This window comes from Nipponia nippon, unplaced genomic scaffold (assembly GCF_047370975.1).
Source record: "Nipponia nippon isolate SJK-2023a ecotype South Korea unplaced genomic scaffold, ASM4737097v1 scaffold_13, whole genome shotgun sequence".
NCBI lineage: Eukaryota > Metazoa > Chordata > Aves > Pelecaniformes > Threskiornithidae > Nipponia > Nipponia nippon.
Window position 1 is genome coordinate 2,212,718 of NW_028262324.1, and position 27,911 is coordinate 2,240,628.

At 36.2% G+C, this 27,911-nt stretch overlaps 1 protein-coding gene across 10 annotated transcripts in view; it reads right to left on the bottom strand.

The window, feature by feature from the left end:
• ZMYND8 (zinc finger MYND-type containing 8) overlaps positions 1 to 27,911 on the bottom strand; it is an 84,380-nt gene that overhangs the window by 10,180 nt on the left and 46,289 nt on the right. For 9 of the 10 annotated variants that reach the window (XM_087749438.1, XM_087749435.1, XM_087749439.1 and 6 more), the window contains 15 exons: positions 24,204 to 24,422; positions 23,202 to 23,315; positions 21,338 to 21,430; positions 20,066 to 20,153; positions 19,376 to 19,431; positions 18,179 to 18,256; positions 17,171 to 17,286; positions 15,588 to 16,069; positions 13,214 to 13,354; positions 9,459 to 9,611; positions 8,097 to 8,600; positions 5,931 to 6,305; positions 3,626 to 3,816; positions 2,464 to 2,544; positions 1,289 to 1,367 (listed from right to left, as the gene is read on the bottom strand). In XM_087749438.1, the coding sequence (XP_087605564.1) occupies positions 1,289 to 1,367; positions 2,464 to 2,544; positions 3,626 to 3,816; positions 5,931 to 6,305; positions 8,097 to 8,600; positions 9,459 to 9,611; positions 13,214 to 13,354; positions 15,588 to 16,069; positions 17,171 to 17,286; positions 18,179 to 18,256; positions 19,376 to 19,431; positions 20,066 to 20,153; positions 21,338 to 21,430; positions 23,202 to 23,315; positions 24,204 to 24,422 (2,770 nt within the window). The remainder of the gene's footprint in view (positions 1 to 1,288; positions 1,368 to 2,463; positions 2,545 to 3,625; positions 3,817 to 5,930; positions 6,306 to 8,096; positions 8,601 to 9,458; positions 9,612 to 13,213; positions 13,355 to 15,587; positions 16,070 to 17,170; positions 17,287 to 18,178; positions 18,257 to 19,375; positions 19,432 to 20,065; positions 20,154 to 21,337; positions 21,431 to 23,201; positions 23,316 to 24,203; positions 24,423 to 27,911) is intronic. The other variant, XM_087749443.1, reaches the window with a different exon arrangement.

Genomic DNA, 27,911 nt, shown 5'->3' on the forward strand with positions numbered 1-27,911 from the left:
GACATGGACAAAGTTGTAAGAACTCATCTGCTATGTGAATAAAGCTGTAAATCTGAGCCTTACTTCAGATTGCTCCGAGAGCCACCCACTATTAACGCAGTTACGAATTGATACCTCAGTCACTACGAGTGACTGTGAGCGAAAGAGCTTGACAGAATCTTCAAGAAAGTCGTCAAATACAAACAAAGCCACCTTGACTCAGGGTGAATCTTTTGAGTCTTCTGAAAAACTCCAGTTGACATACTTTCAAAACACCATTAAAGGTGTTTATTTAAATCAGTAGCTTAAGACTGGTGACAAAGGGTTTAACGGATTTTTCCTTTATTTCTGAGCACACCTAAACGTTCAGTTCTGTGAGTTGCAGATGAGTTGTTGCCATACCCAAGGAATTCTGAAGATTGCTATAACTGGGCTGCAGCAGTGGAAAAACTGGTCTACCCTGATGTGACAGAGCAAAATATTACTAACAAACCAAAGGCATGAGTCTGAATATGGAGTTACTCAGCCCTTAATGCATTTCCATTCCAGATACGCTCTGCAAAAAGAGAGTCAAAAAGTGGATGAGGACACTCTTACACAGCCCTAAGGCTGTTTGGACTGCATGTAGCTGAAAAGAGACTTGATTACTCAACTGCAACCTTCTTCCCACTGCCAGTGCATTAAATAAAGATAATTTAAGAGGAATCACATCTTAATCATGGTTTCATTTCCCGCCCATATGGTTGAGTGAATGTAGAGATTAAGATCCTCCTCCTAGGAGGAATATTATTTTATCTGTTTAATGTAGTATTTTGAATTTATTTCACTGACAGTCTGGCATCAAGACTGAGTGAATGTTGACTATTCACTTTAAATAAATAAGTAAGTATGTGCAACAACAGCTGATCTGAACCAAACCGTCCGCTGCAGTCTCCAAAGAAACCAGAGGAAGCATGTTCCCCCAGTGGCTATGTTAACAGAACCTGGTTCATATGAGGATTAAAATGAAGTAATCAGCATAAAATCTCATGAAGAGGAATTATCCAATTATGCATAAAAAAAAAAGTTATTCTCTCCTATCAAAAGCTCTCTTTAGCCTCAATTTGTCTCAGAGGGCTGAGCACCTGTCACTACACACGGATAGAAGTAGCTTTGTGTACATCCTCAAAAGGTGTCCACTAACGTCAGCACAACACATTATATAAGGTTTTATGTCCTTCACTTGGACAATTTGCAGTATCGTATGATGGAGGTAATACATACTACAAGCATTTGCACTGATACACTGGTTTGGACTGCCATTTCATACCTAGGTTATGCTTCATTTCTGAGAGTTCCTGTTGATGTAACCATTGAAGTTTTTCTATCTCAATCCTCAAACGCCGAATCTAAATATTAAAAATTTAATAGTTAGTAATAATAAACAAGGTGCAGTGTATAATACATAATTATTATACAGAAAACATGCCCAAAGCAAAGAGGCTGATCATCACTTAACATCAAGGATCCTTCTTATTAACATGAGGACAAGACCATAGTAAACCCAAACCAAAGTCTGAAGTATTCTAAATATTTGTTTGCTAGATTTTCCTACCATAAAAGCACAAGATTGTTTGAAAACAAAGAGCATTTCTATTAAACTTGCTCTTGCTTCCTTTGAAATTAGTCGAGTCTCAAATTTCTCTGACTGGAATCAAAAACCCATTCCCCAGTTTTGCTTGCATTTATTAGTATGACTTGTTTGTTTGTTTGTTTAACTAGATGTGGCTTAGGAAAGCATTTGTTTCATTCCCTGTGGATTGGGAATACAAATATTATTGCTCAAAATTGCGACTTCCTTATTTAGGTTAAAACAAGCAAACAAACCGTCACACTTTTAACTCTGAGCTTTATTTGTTCACATTTGTACTTAGTTTACACTGTTTAATCTGCTTTTTCCAAGTCTAAAGAAAACACTTAAAAGATACTAAGTACTACGTTTGGAGACAATTAAAAGCAATGCATAGCATTTCATAAAAAATGCATAAAGTATTAAAAGTATTTAAAAAACCTATTAAAAACTATGGTCATAATCACATAACCGGGATAAGCTACTGTACTACAAGTAAATTCAAATCTTCTTCCTCCAGCGGACAAATACATGTTTTTAAAAAATGATACTTTCAAAAAAATTACTTCATTTCTGATTTTAAACAAGGTGATACGAAATTAAATTCTAAACAGAAGCTTTAAGGATCTGGGCTTGATGGCCTACTGTTCTTGCTGCTTATCTTACAGTGCCCATCTGATGTTTTGTCAGTGTTTTTCTCTACCACTGTAATCATTACTTCTAAAACAGGATGGAAATTAGGATCTCCGGAGAGTCTCAATTTATAATACTTTTTAGGTATAGTTATATGGTACTTTTATATATAAAAGCACTATTTTGCAACGTTCAAAGTTAAAATACAAGCAGTGTTTTTTTTTTAAAATCTTAACACTCACCTCAGCTATTGTACTTCCAGTAGTATTTTTTGAAAGATCATTATATATTTCAGTCATTGTTCCTTTGATGGCATCCATCATCTGAAAGACGAAATAAAAAAAGAAAATTCTGTGATATGTATTTTTAATAGACACCCACTTTCACTTCCTTTCAACCATTCTGATGTGAACTTACATTACTATCAACAATGCCCCGTATCACACTCTGTATTTATCTGGGTCTACTTTTAGAGGACTATTTAGAAGGTAGAACACAACATTTTTGATCAGGACTCTGATTTTATGTGTCCTGGACTGGTGAACTGCTTGACCTTCTACTTTTCCAAGAAATTGCCATTGATGTAATTTACAAATGAAAAAATACAACCATGGGTTTGGGGAAGAAACTCAATTAAAAAAAATAAAAATAAATTAAAAAAAAAAAAGACACTGACATTGCTGACCACTGGCAATCCCACCAAGACCATACGGTTGAGTGAGAACATTGAAAGTTGATAGTCAAGATTAATTCTGGTGCTTTTAATGCCTGGGTATTCAACTTTATTTCCTTATATAATATTCACCTTGATTTTTCTAATTTAGCAATCTAAGACAGTATATGAAAAACTAATGTCCCATCCCTCACTGTCACTGTTATGATACAAGTATTACACCACATCTCTCTAACAACTTTTAGCTTCTGTGTTAATACATGAATACACACTTATGACGAGTTACCATCTGATGAAGCTATACAGTGTTTTAAAACGAAACTACATTTTTGTGTATGTATTACTGGACACAGATGAAGAAATACTAATATTTACTGTAAACACAATGCTGAGGGGATATCTGCACCTTTAGGAGAAAACACAGAAAATGGTCCAAAACACAATGCAAGGTAAATAAGAAGCAGCAATGGGTAACATGAGAAGGAAAGGGTCTAAAGTGTCTGAGCAGCTGAAGCCTATCATATACACACTCTGGCTTGGAATGGCAGCATTCAGCCAGCTCTAAAAAGATGGTTCAGCACTTTTGTCAAAATCTAGCTGTTCCTACTTAGTAGAACGAATTTGCAACATATGACAACCTGAGAATGAACTTATTTCAGAATTTGAAATGTCAAAAATGTGAAAGTTCACTTCCAAATAAAATCTCAAGAAAACCTTGCTCAAGAACTTACTTTGCTAGTATATTTAGCAATATCTGCAGCCACATCAGCTGAAGCTGTTGCAATTGGCAGGTCTGTATTAACTGAGGAAGAAAGAGTACTTGCAGATCCAGAACTGGTAACCATAGAAATAGGTTGAGTACTTGTAACCAAGGTTATAGTGGATGTGGAAGTGCTCTGGGTGATCTCTTTTTGCTGCACAGCTAAGAAAAGAGAACATACAGCGGATCAATCACATAAACAATTATGAAAATAAATAGGCAAACTTCTAACTTCAATGTCTAACTTAAATGTGCGCACCAAACCATTTCAAAGACTGACATTATTTATACAATGGTGCCATTTAATCAATTAATTATACAGTGCCCAGCCACTGAACTTGTACATAATTGTAAGGCTTAAAGGTAATGAAGCAAATATATCTTTGAAACTTACTATTTTAGACTGGCCAATGCAAAAGTCTCCCTCAGATCTGTTTTTCTCCCACTTGGGGACTTTTCCATCCCACTTCCTAGGAATTTACTTCCTAACCTCTCAATTTGGAGAACTCCCAACTAATACCATATGTATGAGCATAAGTTAGACTTTGACGTTTTCATTTGCCATAATTTTGAAACAGATTATTGAATTTCTTTTCTTTTCGCTTTGAAACAAGGTTTAGTGAGCCACTGTTGAAGGAAGCCTACTTTAGTAATACTTCCTGGTGTTATTCCCTTTCTTTTGTTATTAATGCTACTAATTATTATTATTAGCGTTGAGACATGTTTAATATACATATATCCAGATCAACATTAGCCTTTGGCTGGCTGCAGAGCAAGGAACGTGACATTAGATTAACTCGTTAAAGCAAAGAAGTTATTCATAGTGCTAACTCAAACAGGATAAGAAAAGCTTTGTCATCTTTGGTCAATATTTCAAATAATCTTAAACAGTGGGTAATTAAAAAATGAGAGTACAAATCAAAATGCAAAGACCCTCACCTTTTCATCCCTAATGACTTATCTGCCTTAAATATTTTAAAAAAAAATTTTTTTAAGGACAATACTTTTCAATCTATTTTTAATGATGCATATTATAAAAGATGTCTTCATTGGCAATATCCTCAAAACAGGAATTACTAAAATAAAAAAGCTATTCAGTTTATCTCTATGTACTATATTTTTGTTTATGCCAATTCAGTGTATAAGAAATCTATAGATTTTATAGTTTTCATTTGAAATATTTCTAGAATGTAATATTTAAGATGAAACATTGCTATGATGTGCTCAATAGTAAATACGTTGATGAAACAAACTCATAGCCTGAACATTTAAAGTTCAGCCCATATTAAGCTCTTATACTAAAGTATGATTCTATTAAAAATAAGACTTCACCAAGCTTCGCGTTTATTTTTCTCACTGAGTATTTCTGTATCACATTTGTGCAGTCTACAAGTAGAAAGATACTGCTTCTTCAACACTTCTTAAATGACAGTCAGAAGAGCAGTTTGGGACCAGAGAAATGTGCCTCTGGTGAGCGTTTGTATGTGACCCATTACCTAAACCTCTCTTCTGTCTGAACTTACTGGCTTGCCAGCAGTGTTTGCAGGATGGAGAGTACCTGTTCATCAGGCACACTAGTAAACAGTTCAGTTTATTAACTTGAAATTATAAATGAAGCTAAATTTACATAAAGTTGTTGTTCTGTGAAGTGAAGCAATAGAAGCATGGGCTTATATTACCACGTGCCTAGTACTAGCGAAACCTCTGGCCAAGGGATGGTAAGAAAACAGTTGTGAAAACATTCTAAAATGCCGTGGCTGTTTGCTCAGTAAACTAGCATCCAAGTCTTGTTAAGAGTTAAACAACAGGGATTTCAAAGACAAATGTGGCCTGGGTAATTTCAATGTTGTCAAATTATACTCTATGAAAAACCGTACAGATCAGCAGCTTGTCAGATAAAACTGGATCCAGTTTGTAGATATTGAGGTGATAGTGGAAATCATGCAAGTGGAATAGTTAATGGTTTTATCATATAATCCAGAAAATAATTCAGTTCCCTCTCCCAAATCTGTGATGGCTAAGAATGGCAAAAAAATTTATACAGGTACACAGAAAACCTTTTTGTCATTAAAATAAGGAGACATGACTCTAAATACACACCAGAAAGAGCAGGTATGGTGAGTAAGTTGTTGTATTTTAAAGTCACTTATCAGAGGAGAACCACACTTTGAGATTTTGTTTATATGGAAGAACTCCTGGTTAGGCAGCCTTGGAGCACTGAGATCACTACTGGGGAATTATGGCATCACAGGCACATTGAGTTAGAAAGTGTGTACCTTTAACTGCTTGTCTTGTCTGATATCTTGTCCCTTGAGAGGACTGAGGTTGCTGTGACTGAGACTGCTGGCTCTGCTGCTGTTGCTGCTGTCTCTGCACCTTCTGCATGTGCCATTTCTGAGATGACGTCTGAAATTTATTTGAAGAATTCCACACTACACGCTGCACAGCAGGGGCAGTTTCCTTAGGCAGCAGAGGCCTCTGCTTTTTCACAGGGCTTCCAGTGGCTGCAGATGGAGCACTGACAGTAGAAGAAGCACTAGTAGTTGCTGTCACACCAGCTGGTGGAGTCTGGGTTGCAGAGCGGGTAAGTACTGGAGTTTCTGGTAGAGGCTGGCTGCTTGCACTGGAGGAAGGTGGAGTTTTACCTACAACTAAACAAACACAAAATGTAATGCCAGCTTTTCACCCACGCATCTAATTCATCATTTTCCATCTAATTTTTGCAAGAGCCATATGCACCTTCCAGTCTACTTAGAATTATTTTCCCCCAAAGGTAATTGATACTCTACAAGTAAACTCATTTTGATATTTTACAAGTAAACTCATTTCAGTGTAGTTGAAGTTGGTGGCAATTCAGAAGTACTAGCCATTAAGCAAAACAAAACAAAAGTACAAACCCCAGAAAACCAGCCTGACCTCCTTTGGAAAATATGCGAGAGGTTAGCATTTGTTAGGGTGTTTCTGGGTTACCACTTACACCTCTCATCCCAATTTTCTTCAGGAGAAAAATACATTCAAAAGGAACAATAACTGAAGGAATAGCATACTAAAAACTTTCTAAACAAAGGTGAACTGGCACTGACAATGAAATATACAATGTATTTAAGATATCTGTATTTACTCGAAAATCTTCCAGAGTTTATGGTTGACTGTTCCACATATCAGATCAATTTAGGAACTGGATGATTCTTCCAAAGCTGTGGCCAGGAAAAATATCTGAAAGAGAAGGCTGCTGCATTGACAAGTTTCTGGAAAGGTGGCGAAGACCTTCAGATTTGCACGCATCAGATCTCTTTTCGGGACTGAAGCGTTTTAATATCTGATAGCCACAAGTAAAGGCAGGGGCCTTGGAATCATGGGCAGGACGCAAATTATGTCTAGAATATATTCATATAGGCCTCTCTATGTATATTTGAATATTTAAATCCACTTTTAATTTCACTCAGAATATGTATTATTCTTTTGCCTCTATATCAAAGTAAACTTTTAGGATTACTTATTATTTCAACCATCACTGGTTTAGGCCACTAGTAACACATGAATCAGTGATTTTGAAATTCATAAAGTTGCCTTGCTTAATAAATTTTTTAAATAAAACAAGAATCAGTCAATATAAACTCCCCAAAATTACAATTCTGTGTTTAGTTTATAAGCCTATTTTCTTGATTATCTCATAATAACATTTATCCATTAAATTCTGTTTTAAGATTCAAGATTCAGAAGCATTAAGTTGTCTTCTAAAGTATGCTTAGTTAACTGATTGAAAACATTGTTTTAAATAAAATGATTGAGCCAACATACTATAAAATATAGACAAGAAGAGAAAGTTCTATGAAAAATAAAATTTTTTTCAATCTAACCATTTATATCTGGTTTTCTGTTTTGTTTTGTCGAAAGGCTAACATGCAGAACAAGCTTAGCAAAAGCACTGTACTCATTAATTGAGATTGCTTTCCTCTTTTAGCAACACACAGAAACACGGGACAGTATCTCAGGCACCATACATGCGATCCAGCTGTTCTTTTGATTATTACTGAGAGCATTTACATTGATTTCAATGGGACCTTATGCAATTTGTATGCTTCATAAGTTCCAGCTTCTTCTGTACCTGCAATTTTGAGAGGTCTACAGAAATGTAAAGATTCAACTGAAAGTCATAACAATTGCAAAATAAATTCTACATTTGTCGCAGAACAAATATTACAGATATTCACAGTTCTACACTGTCGAAAGGAAACTCAATGAAACATATTTTATTTAAACCAGAAACTATAATGAAGATTGAAAACTTTTCCATAGCCACAAAGAATGAAAAGTCATTCCTAAAAATTGTTTTAGTACAGATATTTTTACCTCAATGCAAAAAGAAAGGTAACAGCTCTGGCTTTGATAACAGCCCTACAGAACAGAAGAAAAGAAGGAAGGGAAGAATTTCATCCTACCGTCTTGTTTAGGAGGAGGTTCTTTAGATTCTTTCTTGGTTTTCCTTCCTTCACGGCCACAATGATCATCTCCTAGATCGATGACGAGTTCGCTCTCAGAATCAGAGTCCAGTCCTAGATGCACAGTTGGAGAGTCTGTTTCATCTTTACCTTTCAGTTTTTCTTTTGCAGGATGCTGTAAACTTTTTCCCTTTTCAGAAAATTCTTTTTCAGTGTCTGTAATTGCCTTTTCTTTGACCGGGTCATCTGTTTTCTCCACTTCTGGACTTGTGCTTTTAAGGTCCTCCTTGTCTTCGTTCTGTGCTGGGGGCTTAGGTTTTTTTTTCAAGCTCAATGATTCTTTGTCACTTCTTGTACCTTCCTTGTCCTCTCCATCTTCTTGATCATTCTTTGATTTCTGATCCTCATCACTATATTCACTGTCACTGGTGTCGGATTTTTCAGAATCTTCAGAGTCACTGTGTTCTACTGCAGTATAAACAGCTTCAGATATTTCATTTATTCCTAATTGTGGGGAGGAAAGTATATTCCATGCTGACATCAGACTGACTGACATTACCAAAAAAAAATACTCTATATACTGGAACAAAGCGTATACATACCATTATCTTAACTGTCAGTCCTTAAGCTATAAACACTTCCCTTAGCGCCCTGTCTCAATACCAGAACGTATAAGAATTACCTTCCACATATTCCAATTCATATTTTTATTTCATTCAGTGGCCCTCCTTTCACTGCTTTTTTCCACTACCTGCAAGCTGTTTTGTTCAACTTAGGACCGATGCCAGCAAATACAAAGAGGAATTCTTTTTCTCCACAAGAAACCACCTTAAAATCAGTAACATTATTTACCTGATGAAAGTTACTTACAGGCACGTTTGCAGAATCAGTTTTAGACTGTGTAAGTTTTGCAAGGAGAATCTCTGGGGTTTTTAGTGCCTAGAAAGTCTTTAATTAAGTTCTAGACAACACTAATGTTTCTAACAGCATTCAACTCCCGTGTGACTGGATATACTAATTTGTGCAAATGACATGAGTTAGGTACAATTCTTGAGCTTTTCAATTTACAAAATTTTATTAAGACTATAATTCTGTCATACTATCTACATCAGAATAGTACAAAAAGAGATTAAAAGATGAAAGCTTTTTGACAAAAATTTGAAACATCAGGTCTCACTGTATTTTAAATTAAACTAGTTCAGTGCATTCTACTTGCCTCAAAGAGTTCAAATATCCTCTGCTCTTGTTTTAATATATAAAATAGTTAAGGTTTTACTATTCAAAAACTTCTTTTCAACTCCAATTCAAAATTTCCTTAAGTGTATCCTTCAGGTGTCCATTGTACTGTTGAGATATACTTACCAAGCTGTGCTTTACAACTCTCTATTGTCTTGTCAAGATTAAGCTGGAACCTACTACGTATCTGTCGTTTTGGGGAAATGAGCTGCACAGGAGTGGTCTGCTGTTGGACTGACTCACTCAACTCTTTCAGATCCATCTCAGCTTTGCTACGATCTAGAAAAAGAAGAAGGAACTAAGTAAAATATTTTACAAAAAGAAGAGAGATCGCTATCCAGATAAGACAAATTTCACTGAGTAACAATGCAGACAATCTGAAACATATTTCACTTCTTTTATAATTATGGGCTAAATAATAACTCTAGAATGACTTTACTACAAACAATGGATGCTTCCTCTCTGATACTACATATTTCGCATGCAAAACACATGCATCAATTAAGTGGACATTTTCTCCGTCAGTGTGAAATTATCAGGAAATCACCATTCAGGTCCATAAGCTGTCTGTCAGCACTTCCAGTAAGCTACTGCTGTTATTTACTACTAGTAGTAATATTTTCACAGAGAAAATTAAATAGGAATAAAACTCCTTATATTCACCATTTAAAACTCAAAAGACAAGTCACGAGAAGAGAAATAAAAACGCGGATTGTTACACTAGGTAGATTAATAAATTTAAGATAAAATAATAAATTTTTCAACATATGTCAGCAAAATCTCGAGCTCTCCTATACATGTAGAGAATTTTCACTCTGAAACATACAGATCTGTCTGCAAAGAGTACAGTGCTAAAGCTAAAACTGTCTTAGCAACTAAGTTTAACATTTTTGCTTCATTTTTCCAATTTCAGAGGTTATGTTGCTGTTCCATAGTCCTATCCTTTACTCTGCCAACAGTGCTGACACTCCATTAGTGCTCAGGGCACTAAACCGTGTGGAGTTAGTTGCTTATTTGGGGGAGGAGGAAGGGGACATGAAGAAGGGGGAAGGAATGGAGAGAATTATGTTTGGCCAGTTTAGCTCCTTCAGCTGGCTCATGGTAGGATGAAAGGAGCCAATGCCATATGCTGGAAAAGGATGGAGGCCACGGAGAAGACAAAAGGCAACACTGAGACAATGCGCATTTGTGCTTCGTTTAGTTTCATTCCACAACAGTTAAAGATGTCACATTGTTGCCTTATTTTACTTTAAAAAACAAACAAACAAACAAACAAACAACATATATTTACAAGACATTTTTTGTTGATGCACAACTCGGAGAAAAGTGAACTAAATACGGAGGGCTGAGCCAACGATTCCTCTGACCAGACATTCTTTGCAAGTTTGAACTTAATATCAAGGCACATTCCACACTTGAAATTTAAGAACCATAGTAAATAATGACTCAACTTCAGCAGTACCGTTGTCTCCATCAGGCTTGGCCACTCCATCTCCTATCAGGTTGCAAACAGAATCTGTATTGCAGATAGAGCAGGTACAGAAGGACCCATTCAAGTATTCATCCAGTTTTTCTTTACTGCTAAAATAGCAGTTCTTATCTCTTCCTAGAGACAGGCAGCAACTTGTGTGGTGCAATCCCACAAGCCAAATATACTGGCTGTAATTTGGATCCTCCGGGCTTGTAATATATACACATTACAGCATTCACAAATTCAGTCTAAATAACACTCACTTGTCCTTTCTAGTCCCAGTGAAATGGTCATAAAAGTAATACTGAATTTCACACTCCTCATGTCACATATTCATACTGGAAGAGACTAAACATAATATAAACTCTATCACTTTCAGTGCAGTGCAAATTTTGAAAATAAAAATGAGGGTTCTAAGTCACTTGAGTACTTTTGAAAAATTTGTTCCTTGTATTGGAAATGTTTACTAAATTAGGTTCCTTCTTCCTGTGCTAACTACGTCACCCAATCCACACTAATCCCACAGCCGTAATGGTTATATCACCCATGGTACGGTATTTGATTCAAGGCCTTCACAGCCTTAGTTAACTACATGGCAGGATACAAACAGAAGAAAAAAACGGAGAATGGGTGAAGATGAAGTCGAGACACTAATATCTCCCCAGGGAAATCTACATCTTAATATATGAAAGAAGTCTCGCAATCCAGATTGCTCTATCTAACCTACAAGTAGGTCTCACTGAGATCTGGATTTCCAATCTGTATCATTAATGTCAAAGTATTAGTAAAAACAAAACAGAGCCAAAGGGCAGACAAGCCCATTGTGGAGAAATCTTCAAGTTCTCATCTCCAAAGTCTTTATGTTTTCTCCTTACCAATCTGAAAATTTTCACTCCTTACTAGGTCAAACTTGTTCTATCTTTTCGGCCTCTGTTATACACGGACAGGTCCTATACTCTCTGGAATATGTATTTTTTCCAAGCAATCTGTGTATAGCTTGGTCATTCATACCTCCGTTTTTCAATTTAGCCAGTCTGCCAGTAACAACAGATGGCTCATTGCCATTATTTTTCCTTCCTTATTGCTGAATTGAAGGATGATCATAGAGTTGTCCTAGCACTCTGCTCAAGGTACGTAAGCGTCTTTGTTTTCTGGACTTTCACTTTTGTTTTTCGGAGAGAAACCCTGTTCATATTATGTATGACAATGAGACACAGTAACTCATATCTGAAAACCATAGGATTCACAGATGAATCTATGTCCGGCACAGCTGACACTATTAAATGAAGAAGCGTTGCCATTTTCATTCCCAGCACCAAACAGTATATTTAGCAAAGGAAACTCCCCTAAAGCTGAAAAAAAACCTGATATTCTACTTGAAAGTATACTAGCTGTTCTTTTATGGTATTGCTCATGGGCCATAACATTGGATTTTCCGATCCACACTATTTATTCAAAATATTCTATGCTCCAGCTGATGTCTCCCATCTGTGGCTCAAACTACTGCAGCACTACATATTTCTTAACGTTTTTCCAAATGCATTGTCACCTCAAATAAGATGACAAACAGCTGCAGTGCAACAGAATAAATTAATTCTATGGTTATGTCCACACAGACAGATTTGCACACTGAAAAATATACTTGTGAGCTTGTATCCAGAATCAGATTATCTAACTCACTGAAAACATGAATTCAGCATTTGAGCTCAAGCTTTCCTGAAGTATTTGGCTAACACCAAGGGGCAGAATCCTATTTCTCCATGTAATACGATGTGGAGGTAAAAAGCAGCCAGAACTGAACCAGAATACTCACAGGAACAAAGCATGACTGAGGAGACCGATTTATATCCGTTTGACTTTCAGAACTATTTTACCAACTTAGTACTTACCTACTCCATCTTTCAACATTCCAGAATCCCAAGATTTACTCCTAGGGATTTTCAAGACATCTGCTAATTCCTTTCATCCATCTATCTCCCTAGAGAGGGATGGTCAGTGAGGAGGTGATGTGAAGGCAGCAAGAGAGAAGCCCTAGTAAATCCTAAATCCTAAAGACCACAAGAAAACCCTGCCAGCAATTCACTTGAGAGACTGAGGGGTAAAGAGCAGCAACGTTCATGTAATTACAACCTTTAGAAACTTACCTACTGTTTAGAAACATTCATTTGTACAGTTCAGCTAAAAAAAAAAAAATCATCCTTTAACTACTTCCTTTCATCAACAAGAAGAAACAATAACAGGAACTTTCATTCATAAACCAAAAAAAGAACAGCATATTTGATGAAACAATAATTACACATGTGCCTCATTTAAAGCCACATACAAGCAAGTTTGTTCATATTACGTTGCATCGACACCACTGTAATTTATCCAGCTATAACATACTAGATTTTCAAAAGTTAAGACTAACCAAGATTAAGGTTCAGAATGCTTCCTGGAGTGGAAGTTCTTTCTTGTTTAGCAGAAATTGGCGTTGATGCTTGAGGAGAGAAAGGTTTGGGGCTGCCTGACAAGCTCCCTGCTTGACCCGTTCTTGTTGGTGCTGGAGAAGCTGAAAAAGTACAAAATTAATAAAGACAGATTTAAAAATATCACAATAAAGCCATATTCACTGGGACAAAACAGCTTTTAAACCTACACAAACAGTGAAAAGATATCCCTTTAAATTTAGTTTAATAAAGAAAGAAATGGTAAGAAAAATAATTTTACTGCACCTATATAGTTGGGCCAAATGTGTGCTTACCCTCAAAACCACTCTGTTTGCAGTGACAGAAAGTTTCTAGCTTTCAAGATTTGGTTATTTTAGATGTTAACAAATTCTGACACTCTAAATTGCTATCTATTTTAATTCATGTATGCAAGTAAACATACAAAACCCCACCTGCCCCATTTTCTAGCTATATTAACAGAGAATTAAAAGTACAAATCATAGTAAGTTTAATCAGTACAGCTGGACATCAGTAACCAAACATCTCCGGTATTGTAATTCATACAGAGTTTAAGCAAAATTCTACGCTCTGAGACTTCAAAAATCTGCATGAAATAATGTTTCAAAAGCAAAACTTCTGGAAGCAGCCAGTCTATAAAGGGAAGCATTGCAGGCCACTACCTTAAAAAAAAAAAAAAAAAAAAAAAAAAGACTTATTTTTGTCAGCAAGAGACTAATTTCTGTCTGTTAAATCTCTGCCTCATGTCTGAAAATGTCATCCTAAACTGGACACTTTTTCTTCCCCAGTACATCCAGGATTGTCTATATATTTTCAGATTCCTAAATGGTAGCAATATCTGCTGTTTCAGTAACTGTTTCCAAGTTATTTTCCACACATCACTCAAAATACACAACAGAGGCATCCAAATAAAACTGTTCTTGTCTAAGGATAGATAGCGCAGTCACACTACTTGAATTACTTTTTACAGCAAACAAGTAATTCAATTTACATTTGAGTTGAAACACACAGATTCCAGTAATAGGACAGCTAAGTTTATACAGAAAGTAAATACTACAAAAAGTGAGTAGTTGTAACAATATACGGGTAGAAATGCCAGCTGGGAAACTGAATAGTCTAGTTTAACTGCTGTTAAGTCCAATCCAGCATTTCTATGCAGTAGGATAGAGGATAGTAAGGCCTGAGGAAAAGTTAGAAGAATTCCCCAGAATTGCTACGCTAACCAAGAATCCAGAGTACCAGGATAACATCTGTCATCTTCTTTTATCTTTATCTGACAAAATAGCTTTAATGTGACTTCCCGTTAATATCTCCACTACTGTAAAGAAATAATAATGTGGTATAACAAAAGCTCTATGTTTTAAGACACAAACCAGTACCTGTTAGCTACACCTTATGTATAAGAGCTGTACACACATACACGTAAGTTATGTGTAAAATGAATTATTCCTTCTGACACATTCTCTACTGAAAAATCCAAGTATTTTCATATATTTAAATTCATACAGTTACTTTGTCATCACTTTCTTAAGATGGACAGGATCATATCAGAAGACACTTCTGTACCCAAAGGCAGTTTCACAGCCTAGCCTTTACTGGCTAGAAAGAATGATATTATAATAAATAAACAAATAAATAACAGCATTTTATCTAAAAATTGTAACGGGACATATTGATTTAGTTTTCTGCACAAAGGCATCCTTTCACCAAAAGCAAAGTTTTAAAATACTCACATTAATTAATACACTGTATCATTTCTTTCAGGTAGTGAGGAACTCTCTTTTATAGATGAAAAAAAATTAAGATAAAGTAGTTTGCCTGAATACCACAAAATTAGCTCGCATTTGGTCTTTGACTACATCATAAGTCTGAAAAGTCCAAATTCTGTGTTCTACACTCCTTTTTCTCTTTATCCACTCTGCCTATAGAACTGTAGTTTTATCATACTTTAGCTACTCAGTTGGGAACACTAAAAATTAAGCTCATTGCCTTGAAAAAGAGCTATCAAATTTTAAATAGAATACCTCCTAATCAGGACAATTCTAACTCTTTTGGTATTTACAGCCACTCTCCATTCATTTTGATAGTTACAACTATTTCCTGCTGTTTAAACTGAAGGGTTTTGGTCACTTTTCAAGATTATTTACTCCTTCTCAACGTGGCAGAAAGGGCTGTTAATTTTTATCTGTGACGCTGAAAGTTAAACCCATCTTTTCTTCTAAAATTTCTTCATAAAATGAGTCATAATACAGTCTGTCTTTAAAAAGTACATGTAATAAAACTAGTGAATTAACCAAGTGCGAAGTCCTGTGTCCCTCCCTGCCCTTTTTTTTTTACCTGTATTTTTCTCAATGAAGTCCATGGATTCTTCACTGGCACTAAAATGACTGGAAGTCGCTTTTTTCTCCACGTCCTGTTCAACATCAGATCCAGTGTGAACTGATGAGTTTGTACTCATTGGTGACCGTGGCATATCCGTCAATGAAATCCTACGACCAGTACTACTGCTCAGCATAGACTTGCTCATTAGAATCTTGGGCGATGCTGTCATATCAAAGTTCAGTTTGATTTTCTCCTGTTTGTCTGTCTTTGCAGTTCCAGCAGTTGGGTTTGCAGGGTCTAATAACATTTGGTATTGATTGTTGGGAGTATATGGTGTCCGGAAAGGTGCGTAATTAAATACTCCAAATTTTCTACGAATGTTGTCAACATAAACCTCCATTTCTTGCATTGCACTATTGAAGATGCTTTTAGTCTTTTTCACAGAAAAAGGAATTTCTTTAGACATGAGGTAGCAATTATTTATTGGAACCCAGGCCCTATATATAAAACAAAAATAAAAGATAACATAACTACATTTCACATTGTGGATTGACGTTGGCAACTTCTGTGCACATACTAATTTATTTTAGCCAAATCATAAAGACATGCATACCTCAGATCATTTCAAAGGACCATCTCTGCCGCCTTCTTTTAATAGTTCAGTGCTTAGTTTTTGTAAGTAAACCGCATATCTTAGATTATCACGAGCTTATTTTACTCTACCCAGTAACAGATAAAACATAAATAAACACTGGTCAAATATGACAAAATATTCCTAATTAGAATAGTCTATGTAACTGTAAGATGACCATAACTAAACAGTCTTTCCATCTGTCATAGTTAGCAGAAAAATATAAAAAGCAGGTCAGGAAAAAAAAGACTTCATAAGCACATTCTTAAAAACGTAATAGTCTATTTAGCACCCCATGTCAGGGTGATCAGACTCCTCAATGCCAGGAAAAGTTCTATCAGTAAGTGTTGGACAGATTTTATTCATCATGAAATGAGGCAGACTCTAAAACCATGCCGTCCGAGATACCAAAATACCAGGAACTTTGACTTAATTATTTCATGGCCCGATACAGTTTTTTTTACAGTACATGTTTTTATAACTGTATAGATTTATATTTTCAATTCATGACAAATCAACTTGTATTCATCATGGCCTTCTTTCACGCAGAGAGTTCACAAGTACAGAAAACTAAACTCCTTTCAAAGCAAAACTGGCATTTTCAACACAGATTATAGTTTCTATATTTTTTCTCTATTTTTTAAATCTGCAATTGCGTGTTTATTCCCATAGTGTTTAGACAACATAAACAACTTTATTGGCCTCTTCCATCTTTAAGAACTACAGTTCTCTGCAGCACAAAACCGGAATTACCTTGCATACTCACCGAGATTATCTATGTATGAATTTTACAAACACTTGACTTGCAGCCTACAGACATCATTTAAGAAACTAAGACTGCCTATGCTACAGTATTATATAGTTTATTAGGGTCAAGGTTCAAACGACAGGATCCAAAAACTTGAAGAGTCTCAACCACAAGAATTTTGTAAGTGCAGCCAAAGACATCCTTTGGTTAAATTCCCACCTGTCGTGTTGGCCGAAGAAACGGGCATCAACTTGCCCGTCTTTATCCCTCAGTGCTTTAGCAGGCCAGAATGGAAAGCCTTTGAGTTTAGCCCAGACCAAAGGGTGGGGATTGCTCTAGAGGAAGAGGCAAAATACACAGTAAGAAAATACAAGCAGTATTACCTTCAAATCTGATAAACAACATGACTTTTTTTTAAATTGTACGTATCACTTAGATTCAATAAAGATCCAACATGCACAAGGCATTTGCCAAATACAGGATTCCATTTTACTCTATAGTTGATACATACATAATAAATCCTGAGAGGACAAAATAAGAAAGTAAGTAAAAAAACAACCAACCAACCTTAAGCATCTCAATTAAACACATTGTAATTGCACTTTTTTTTATTCATTTATTTTTTATTAGTCCTCTCCAAATATGTAGCATAACATAAGTTAGGCTAGGGCCAATCTTTCAAATTGTCAAATTTTCACTTAAGTCCAAGACAGAACTTGACGCATTATACACTTCTACTTAAGAATCTTAAGAAGTCTTCCCAAGTTTGGTGCAGTATTAAACAAAACCAGAAAACAGACAACGTATTAATAGGTCACGAAAGAAAAATGAAGTCTGAATTCTCAGATCCATACCTGCAGAAAGAGACATTCACATTTCAGAAATCTTACCCTGAGTGCAAGTACCGCATGCAAGCATAGAAGACCCAGCAGATATCTTATATTTGAGGACAGAGGAGTTGTGAACTGGTTGCTGACACCCTTTACGGTTATTTCTGACTGAACCAATCCTTTTGTGAAAGCATGCAATCTTACAGCTAAACGTCTTGAGATAGTCTGACCCCACAAAGACCATGATGCACAAGCACAAGCTAATTCATAAACTACAGCAGCTTTCCTCGACTCAGTAACCACCACGGGTTTAAATCGATGAGGGGATAACAAGCAACAGTCAAATGAGAACTGCTAGTCTAATGGGTGAGCTAGACTACCGTAATCCTTAACTTACACAAGGCTCACAAAACCAATTTTCCCGTTTTTGGCAAGCAGCTAAATAACATTCCGGACATACTTCAATTTCATTCATCTGAAAAGAAAAAGCAAACAGTTACCGAAGAGTTTAAACAGAGTTCAAAGCGTGATCAGTATTATTATGTCAGCCTGTCTAGTTTGCGAGCATTATTTTTCCACAAATTTGTGGTCATAAATCAAGATTTACTTGCTGTGAAATGAACACTGTTTTGACAGACACCCAGCTTTTTCTATCCCTGTAACATATGCATTCCAGTTAATAAATCAGTCACATTTTTACATCCCTTTTCAGATTGTACGCTTCTGTCCTTTACTCCAGTCACAAAAAAAAAAAAAACATCCTTCGTTTGATGTTGTATTTATTTCAGTGATAAAGAATTATTTATCATAATTTCTTCCAATGGCAAAAATACAACCTCAATTGGGCATTTAATTTCATAATTTATGCAGAACCAAAAATAAAATATTTTCCTCCTTATGCTCATATTATATAAACTACTTAAGATATCAGGCTCAGGTTATACATTCATTTTGTTCTATTAGGAATTGACACATTCTCAGAATTTATGTGAATCATGGATATTGCTGTCAACCTGGGGATGGAGAAAGCACTTCTATAAATATAAAGGGTCAGATCATCAGATAATTTATATCAATGAAATATTGTTCAAATATATTACATTTAGAATAGCAAGTTTTTGTAATACTTAACACTATGGATTGCCACCGAAATAAAATCAGTGCAAATGATCAGTTCAGAATGCATGCAGTCATTTTTGCGTTTATTCAGAGGAATTTCATATTGTTACAGCGAAAGAACCACCAAAAACGCATCTATGAATCAGAAGATGTGGGTCTCTTTCACCAACTCCAAATATTCATTTAGAAGATATGCGTCTTTGCGCAGAATCCATATGTTCACTTCCTTCTCTCCCCTCCCCTCCCCCAGTCTTAATTATAGATAGTGAATATCCTAATGGAAGACACATTAGCAATGCCCTTGCCACAAATCATTCCATAGGCCATGGATATGCATATCTAAACATACAACAGCCTACAAAAATCATAGTTATGCAATACACACATTAGCAAACACGTATTATTTCGCTCACAAATACATGAAATGGAACACTTCAAAAATACAGAACAATTAAGTGAAGTGGGGCACACATACCTCATGCTCACAGATTTTGATGATGACTTTTGCTGTTTGTGTCAATTTGTGATTTCCTGAGGAAACAATAAAATGCTTTAACCAAGAAAATTGTTATTCTAGAATTATGATAAAATCAACGGTTTTTAGTTTTAAAAGTTAACATTAAAGACAAAAGAGAACATCTAAAGAGACGATGTAAAACACGTGTATATATACACTCCACGCTTGCAAAAGCAGATGGTAGGCACTTTTCTTCTCAACATAACACCGTAACAATCTTTAAACGTTTCTCTGTGAAGCCTACTGCGGCCTACCCACCACTGATACGCTCTTTCAGTGCGGGACATGCTGTATCCTCTCCTCAATTAGGTCTCCTGTAAGTGCTGCACAATTCAAAACATGGAAGCAACTTGGGGATTGGAACCAGATGACCTTTAAGGTCCCTTCCAACCCAAACCATTCTATGATTCTAACTTACTTGAAATTTTTTTAAGGTGGAATGAGCAAGTGACAGCAGGGGCTGTATTTGGTCCTACAGTTTTATGTATGCCAGTTGTTAAAAAAAAAAAATCTGTTGTGTTTTGGCACTACGGTCATTAACAGAAAGATACTTTCGGCATTTGCCAACTACAAGTCTACAAATTGCTCTATGACTTTAACTATTTCAAAGTTTCTTATTTGAGGACGTAAGTACATATTAATACTTACCCCCATTGTAAATAATGCAGTTGTGCAAAATCCATTTGGCATCAGCCAAAAATGCTTCAGTGCAACCGTACATTTTCTTTTTAACATTCTGTAAAGAAAGAATATAGAATGAATCAGGAAACAGAAATGAGTAAAGGGACAGCTTCTTCCTGAAAATTGTTTCCTATCAGTCCTACAATTAATAAAACTGACTACTTATTTACTGTAAGACTTGTGATTCTGAATACTTAAGAATCTGCCAAATTCAGGGTGTCTTTTGACTGCCCTGAAAATGTATGAACCGTCTAAATTAACTCTAAATAATGAATTATTTAGATCAGCATCTTTAACATTTCCAAATAAAGTGTTCATTTCCTGAAACAGTGTTCCATTCGTTGTCTCGTCAGAAAACCAAGTCCTTCATTTCTTCTACTGACATATTACCACCCTGCAGCATTTTTATTTCTTAATTTTTACAAGACCCGGAAAAAATTATTGGTCATAGTATATCAGACAGTATGTTTGATATTTCAGTCTACCCACTGGGTAAAGTAATTCGATTAGATAAAATCAGTCACATGGATTTGTTACACCTTTATACCATAAAAACATCAACCTCCACTGTAAGGACATGGAGAATGAAAACTTGCTGTCTCTTCACCAGGTCCTAGCAGAACAAAACTCCGCAATGCTTCACTCTTCATTAAGCAGTGGAGAATGGAGAACTTCTTCATGATTTGAAACTTTTAAACTATTATTGAACTGAGAATGAAAATCCCATTATCCACCTCTTGACTGTTTCTTTTTTTTCTTCCACACCTTAGATGCAGTGGAGATTACAGTATTTGTTGAATGTAAATACGAGTAAAATGAGTCTGGAAAGACCCCTGGATATACACTCAAATGGTCCCAAACTAATGGACCAGTGATCCATTAATAGCTTACATGATGACCAAATGCAAACTCTGGTTAATGAAGTCTCCCCGCAGGATCATTCCTGGAATCAGATGAATTTATACAGCAGGAAGTCATCAGTGTAAGCTTGTCTTTTTCATACTGTTTTTCCTGAGCATTTGTTACTGGTTCAGACAAAACAGTGGACTTGTTCATTTGGCATATGATTGTTTTTAAGCTGTAATTGAACTGGCATTTATAATAGCAAAAAAAAAAAAAAAAAAAAAAAGCATCAAAATAATTTCAAGCAACCTCTCTCCCCCTCCCATCAAACACTCCAGAAATCTTAATGATAGCACTCAAACTCAAGGAACCTTCCTCGCTTAGCTTCATACAAACCTTCTCTAATGTACAAAGGTCCATTGGATGAAAGATATATTCTGCATAATCTGGGTGTTGATCCAGTGAAACTGGCTTTTGAAATGGCTCTGTCTGTTCGGAGGGAAAAAAAAAAAATATATATATATCACACTTCTTAATACTGAACAGTTTCAACAATGACACAATATTCATTCTTTTTCTAATACTACTTCCAACTGTGATGTCAGAGAAAACTCTCTAAAGGTAATTATAAAATTTTGTGAGGTAATAAAGTACTGGCAGAACATGAGGAACTAAAAGGTCTATTTAACTGATTTTTCATATGCTGCAAGTAATGAATTGCAAAAGTTAGGGGTTTTGTAAAATGTACTGTTATTATTTACAGTAGGGGTTTTTTTGTGAGGAGTATCAGATGAGGCTCAACAGATAGTTTTTAGCAGAATAAAGACACTTACTAAATTTCCAATTCACTAGACTCACAAATACTTCTTTTTCAGACTCTCATTAGAATCATAGCTTTCAAAATAATGGTGGCTCAGTAATGCAAATACATTCAAACTTTTACCAGTGGGACTCTACCTTTTATCTGCTAACATGAAGGGACTGCAATTCTTCAAACACAACCAATTAAAGTACTCAGGTACCAAAACAACAGGTTATTAGTAAAATGCCTAAAGGGCAAAATATCTCAATAGCATTTATTAAACATCAGCTTTCTAACCACATTTTGGAAACACTTTGTGAATTCAGTATAAACAAACACTGACATTTTGCTTCTGAAAAGCAGCACTTAAATCTTCTAATGGCTCCATCTGGACAGTATTTACCACTCCAGAGTAAAACGATTCCAAGAGCCAAAATCTGTCAGTACCTTAGAGTAACCTTCCCAGAAATTGCCGCTATTGTTCTGTTAAAATACTTATCATAGAGAGATCAGAGTTGCAGAGAGCCCATCATTCTGCACGTCTGGTTTTCCCAAGATATTTTACTATAACAACGCAGGCACAGAGACACTCTCCCTGCTCCTCTAACTTACATACAGGAACAAGGAGGCAACAGGAGTTAAGACAACCTTTGGTAATTCATCACATCATATTCTGATGTACAGTTTTCTTCACATATGTGAAAACCAGGCAACGCTTGCATGGTGAAGAACAACTGACCAGAATTGTTGAAACTTAGAAGCAAGAACAAGTGACTGGAGTAGCTGAAACTTTGAGGCATGGTGATTTTGAGAAGTGAGCCTAAGACAGACACATGGAGATAGGTACAAGTTGGAGGAAAACCAATTTTACCTCCGTGATAAAAATTCATAGAAGAGCAGCCTCATATTGCATGAAAGTTAATGGCACAGGTTTTCACCACACTGAGGAAAATTTCTTCAGCATTTTAGAAGTATATGATACAACTAACTTTTGTGGTAAGAACCATTTCTACTAACAGATAGAAGCTAGGTTTTCAACAGGTATAATCAATAATATAACAGTGTCTGTGCCTAAGGTTCCTGCTCATATAACTGTACGGGCAAGAGATCACGTTTCCTCATTCCCCTTGTATCTCAGAGACAGCATTGTCCGCTTTTGGTGAGTGAGAAACCACCACGTCCCACAGGAAAGCCACATTATATTTTCGCTACACCTACTGAAACTATGTCCAGAAGTTACATCAAGAAACTACATTTTAAATGCACTCCAAAACAGTATATACAGCCTAAACTAATCTGTCTGCACTAGACAGGTGGCAGAGAGCACAGAAGCTGTCACATACAATCTGATAAAATAAGCTAGGTTCATAATCCACAAAAGGAAGCAAAACCCAGGATTACAACAATCATATGATCCAAGCATTAAAAAAAGAACAAACAACCCAAAAACTTCCTTACCCCTGGCTGTTTCATTTTCTGTAGTGCAAACTTCAGTAAATACGATAGCTGTTCAATGGTGAGCATTGTCATAGCTTTACTCTGTGTTTCTATGCATTCTGCGACCGTGATTTTCTAAAAGTTAAGATTAAAAAAATATATTGTCAGCAAACATTTTTACGTAAATTCTTCTCCACTGAAACATTCTAGCATTCAAATGGAAGATAATAACTATCTTACAAGAAACAAAACATTTCTGATGATGCAGCATAAGTACTTCAGATGCTTGTTCTACTTGGTTTTTCTTCCAGGTATGTTAATAAAAAAAAAAAGAAAGAAAGAAAAAGAAAGGGAAAAGACCAGAAAATTATCCATCATCTTCAAGATCACGCAAAGTGAATGTGTGAATAGATAAAATTCCCAAACATGATGCAGGTTCACAGCAACGTGAACGAGTGAGAAGGTCGCCTGGGCTCTAATACAATAAGTGATCAAAGAAAAACATGCGATAAACCAATTGCTTTCATTAAAGATACTTTGATGCTAAGTATTCTCTCCCCAGGAATCACTGGAGAGGAATGATTACATTCTTCCTCAGCCCTGCAGAAAAAAATGGTAATAAAATACCCACTTGTTTATGTAGACCCTACAGTGCAATTTTTTTCTGCACGGCTGCAGAGCTGGTCAGCCCACTAGAAGAAGCCCAAGTTAAACTAGTCAAAACTGCAGAACGTATTCAGAATTAGAGGTGCCTGATGAAGAGATCGTTCTCTGAAATGGTCACTTCTCTAGAGATGGAAACACAAAGGAAGTTGAAGACTCGTGGTAAGAAGGTAAGCACAATCCAGGTACACACACAGAAAAAGTGGTGAAGCCGCAATGGATGCCTTCTCTTCTGTATAAGTTTTTCTGGTACCTTTACCAAGAGGCAATATCGGAACAGACCAGAAACATTTCAGAATGCAAAAAAGCTGCTTATATCGCACAAACAAGAAAGAAATCCACTCCTTATATCAAACTAACCTCACATTCTGGGCAAAACCAATCCCCCTCTGGTTCCGCTGTCAGTTTCAGACACTTAGCATGATAAACCCGAGGACAGAGTTCACAGCAGAGGACTTGGCCTTCCCGATGACAAACCCAGCAATAGAAATCATTCCGTCCATCCTGTGGTACAACATCAACAGGGTCTGTGGTGAGTGGCTGCTTCATATAGTAAAACGGACCATGTCTTAGTTCTGACTGAAATGTAGGCAAGAAAAACAGGTTTGGTTTCAAAACAAATTTGCATTTTTTCAAATAATAATATTCATAATATATAAGCAAACAGCAGTTTACAGAGTTTGATTAACATTTATGCAAGCACAGTATCTTATTCATTGCACAAAATCTTTCATAAAGAGGTTTACTTCTTACTCAGATGCCAAATACCAGTTTATACTCAAGACTGAAAATAAGTTTTTGTGGCAAGTGAGGGCATCGAGTGCAAGACATGCAATCCAACAGAAGTCAGTAAATACTTTTATCTTCAAGAAAGAAGTATTGCTATAGAAGCTACGAGGTCCTCTAAATTCGGAATTCCATGGGGCTGTGCAAGATAAATACTGAGATATTTAGTGGTGGCTAAACCTGGGACAACTGAAGAAGTTAGTCCTGAAACAAGAAGTTGAACACCATGCAAATCTGTCCTAAGTTGCAGCAGTCACAACTTTGTACAACGAAGCAAGCCAGTGCTGATTTTGATTAACAAGGCAAAATGTAGAATGGGACGACAAAGGAGCAAATTCACATCCTGAACAGCCACCTCTGCTACAGGAGCAGGAACACTGGTCCACCATTTAAATGCATGTCAGAATTTAAGACTCACAATCTCCACTGGTTTGCCTGCACTAGAAAACAGCATTAACTTTGTAAACTGCATGAAGTAGTCTTTCCCTTGAGCCCCAGACAGCTCAAAGACGACACAGCTGATGCCAAAACACAAGAAGTGAAGAGCCTGGGATGGCTAAAACGGGTCCCCAGATACCTAATGCTTGTTAGATCAGCTTTGAAGATCTGCTAACATTTATTGGAAAATTATGTTCTATTTAATAACGACAAGGGAACTTTCTGTTTGGTATTAATTATAGTGGCGGGTTGCTGAGGAGGGTGTAGAGGGAAACCACCTTGAGTTTCAGGCAGTTTATTTACTGTGATTTTTTTTTGCTTGATGTAAAACCATTTGCTCATGACATTACTTGTAACTATCCAAATGCTTGCAGTTTGCAGAACCATTTGGTTCCCAGGTAATTTTGCATGGGTCCTGCACCATTTACACATCTGCAGGTTCTTAGACCTGTGAGCTGTCGCATGCCCGTGTGACCCCTAGAACAGTGCAAGCATATGCATGTTCCGTACCTTTGCAGCGTCCTGTACAAAACTGAGTCACACAGGGCATAAATTAATGTCACCAGAAACCACCAGCATGCCAGCGTGGACTGTGATAGTTCTAGATTTCTAAAGTTACAAAGGACAAGGTCTAATTATTTGCATGAATAGAGGACCTTCAAGGTCAAATGAGACGACGCAGAAGTGACAACCCAGCTGAAGATGTTTATCTCAAGAGATACACCAGAAGAGATATCATCTGCAATTATCTAATATTGTATCATATTTTAGGCAAAGAAAGGATGTTACCCACAAACATTCCTAAAGCATTCTGCTACCTAAAATTTCACTCGAATGTCTATCAGTTTTGGTGGTTTTCATTTTCTATTCTACAGATGATACAGCTACTAAAAAGATACTTTGTTCCTACCACAGAAATGGGCAAAGTGTTATTTTCTGTACTTTCTCTCTCCATATATTTAATCATATAACGTGACAAGACTTTCAGAAGGAAGGTTCTATGAGATCCTGTGGAATAAGAGGGCCAGCATAAGGCTTTAACTATATGTCAAATGTATTACTACTACCATCATCCAAACCCAGCGTGAAGAAGGGAAAGTTGCAGTTTACAGCGCAGGAACATGCTTTGTTTGCAGCTATATGCACCACAGCTGTGAGACCAAAATCTCAACGGTGTGTATGTGGAGATGCAGCTCTGGGGCATTTCCTCAACTGCAGATAGAGGAAATTACCAGAAGAATGTAATAAATATCCTGACTTTGAAGTGGGTATAAGCAGTATATCCACACTAACTTCCTAAGAATCAAAGAAACTGCTTTCAGACAAATATAAACCCTGTGCAACTATTCCACAGAAATCAGCTCATAGCATCCAAACGGAACAGAAGTCCATTTTTGCTAGAGCATGAGGGAAATTAATTTTCTGTTCAAGGATGCTTTTATCTTTTAGACATCTATCACTATTTTGTCTAAGCCAAGTTTAAGAACAAAAAAGACCCAAACAAGAAAACTAAAGGACTGAAAATGAACGATTCAGCTGCATCAAAGGACCTTTTCACTTGTTCTAATCAGAGTAAAATGTTTTAAGAGTTTAAATTTCAACAGTTATGAAAAAAAAGCTTTGTTTTCTCAACTAGCCAATTTAAGCTCAAATAGGTGGTAGCTTGTTTTAACGTCTTTATTAGAGTTATTAAGACCTGTAGAATGACATACAAAACTGAAGAAAAAACAACAGTATTTTAGTGCTGTTTTGGGGAGGAAAAAGATCACTATTTATATTCAGTTTAAATTAATATTGAAGCCAGTAGTAAAACAAGCTGACAACTTCAATTACATTATAACTGACCAATTAAGTGTCAGAAGTTCCTGATTTTTAACCTCTTAGCTGCAGTCTACAATTCCATAATTCTTTGCTTGTATTTCAACACTTCAAATACCTGTTGGCACCATTGTGAAGATCTGTTACTGCATCCACAACTTGTAATACGCAGCTTCGTGCAACTATAACTTTAGTAACGGTATCTTGAAATACTCAAATATTACAAAACACTTCGTAATGTAGAATATTAAGTTGGAGGTTTCCAGTGATGATGTCATACCTCAAAATGGATTTATCAGCCAATCAGAACCACAGCTATCAGCTACATTCTACTTTAAACTTAACCTGAGAGCAAAACAAGTGACTGTATGCTTAGCTCACAACTGTTCAGCAGTAAAAGAATCTTTATCAACTTCTGCTACCATACAGAGCAGAGTTTTGCACCTACTTTAGAAACAATCATCTTCAGCCATGCCCATTTCAAATTTGACAAGCAAGACAATATTCAATTAAAAACAACTTGTAAAAGCTAAACAAAACTAAACAGATGATATTTTCTTGCTAACTTGTCACAAATACAGCAAAATAAGCAAGTCTGATTGCTTTTCTTCATTAGATACACAACTTTATTCTATCCTGTAATATTTCAGGTCTGAGATACCTGGAAAACAGAAAAGGATTTACCGAGGGGAACGTATCAAGTTCAACAACTGCAATTGTGTTTTCACATATATTTTTAAATGCATTAATAAAAAGTGGAAATTAATACCCTACGATTCAATTCCACTGTCTGTAAAATTATCTCTATGCTGCACAGTTAGAAGCTCAGACTTCACTGGGGCAACATCTCCCCAGTAAATGTCCAGGATGTAGAGGAATTTATACAGCCTGCAGTGAAGCTCAGTAAAAGCCAAACTGGCCACACGTAACTACACATGCTATTACTAGACCTCCCAATTATCCTTAAATAAAATGTGCTTGACATTGTAGGACTGTTCTCTAGCAAGGCCTGATTTAGCCACAGCC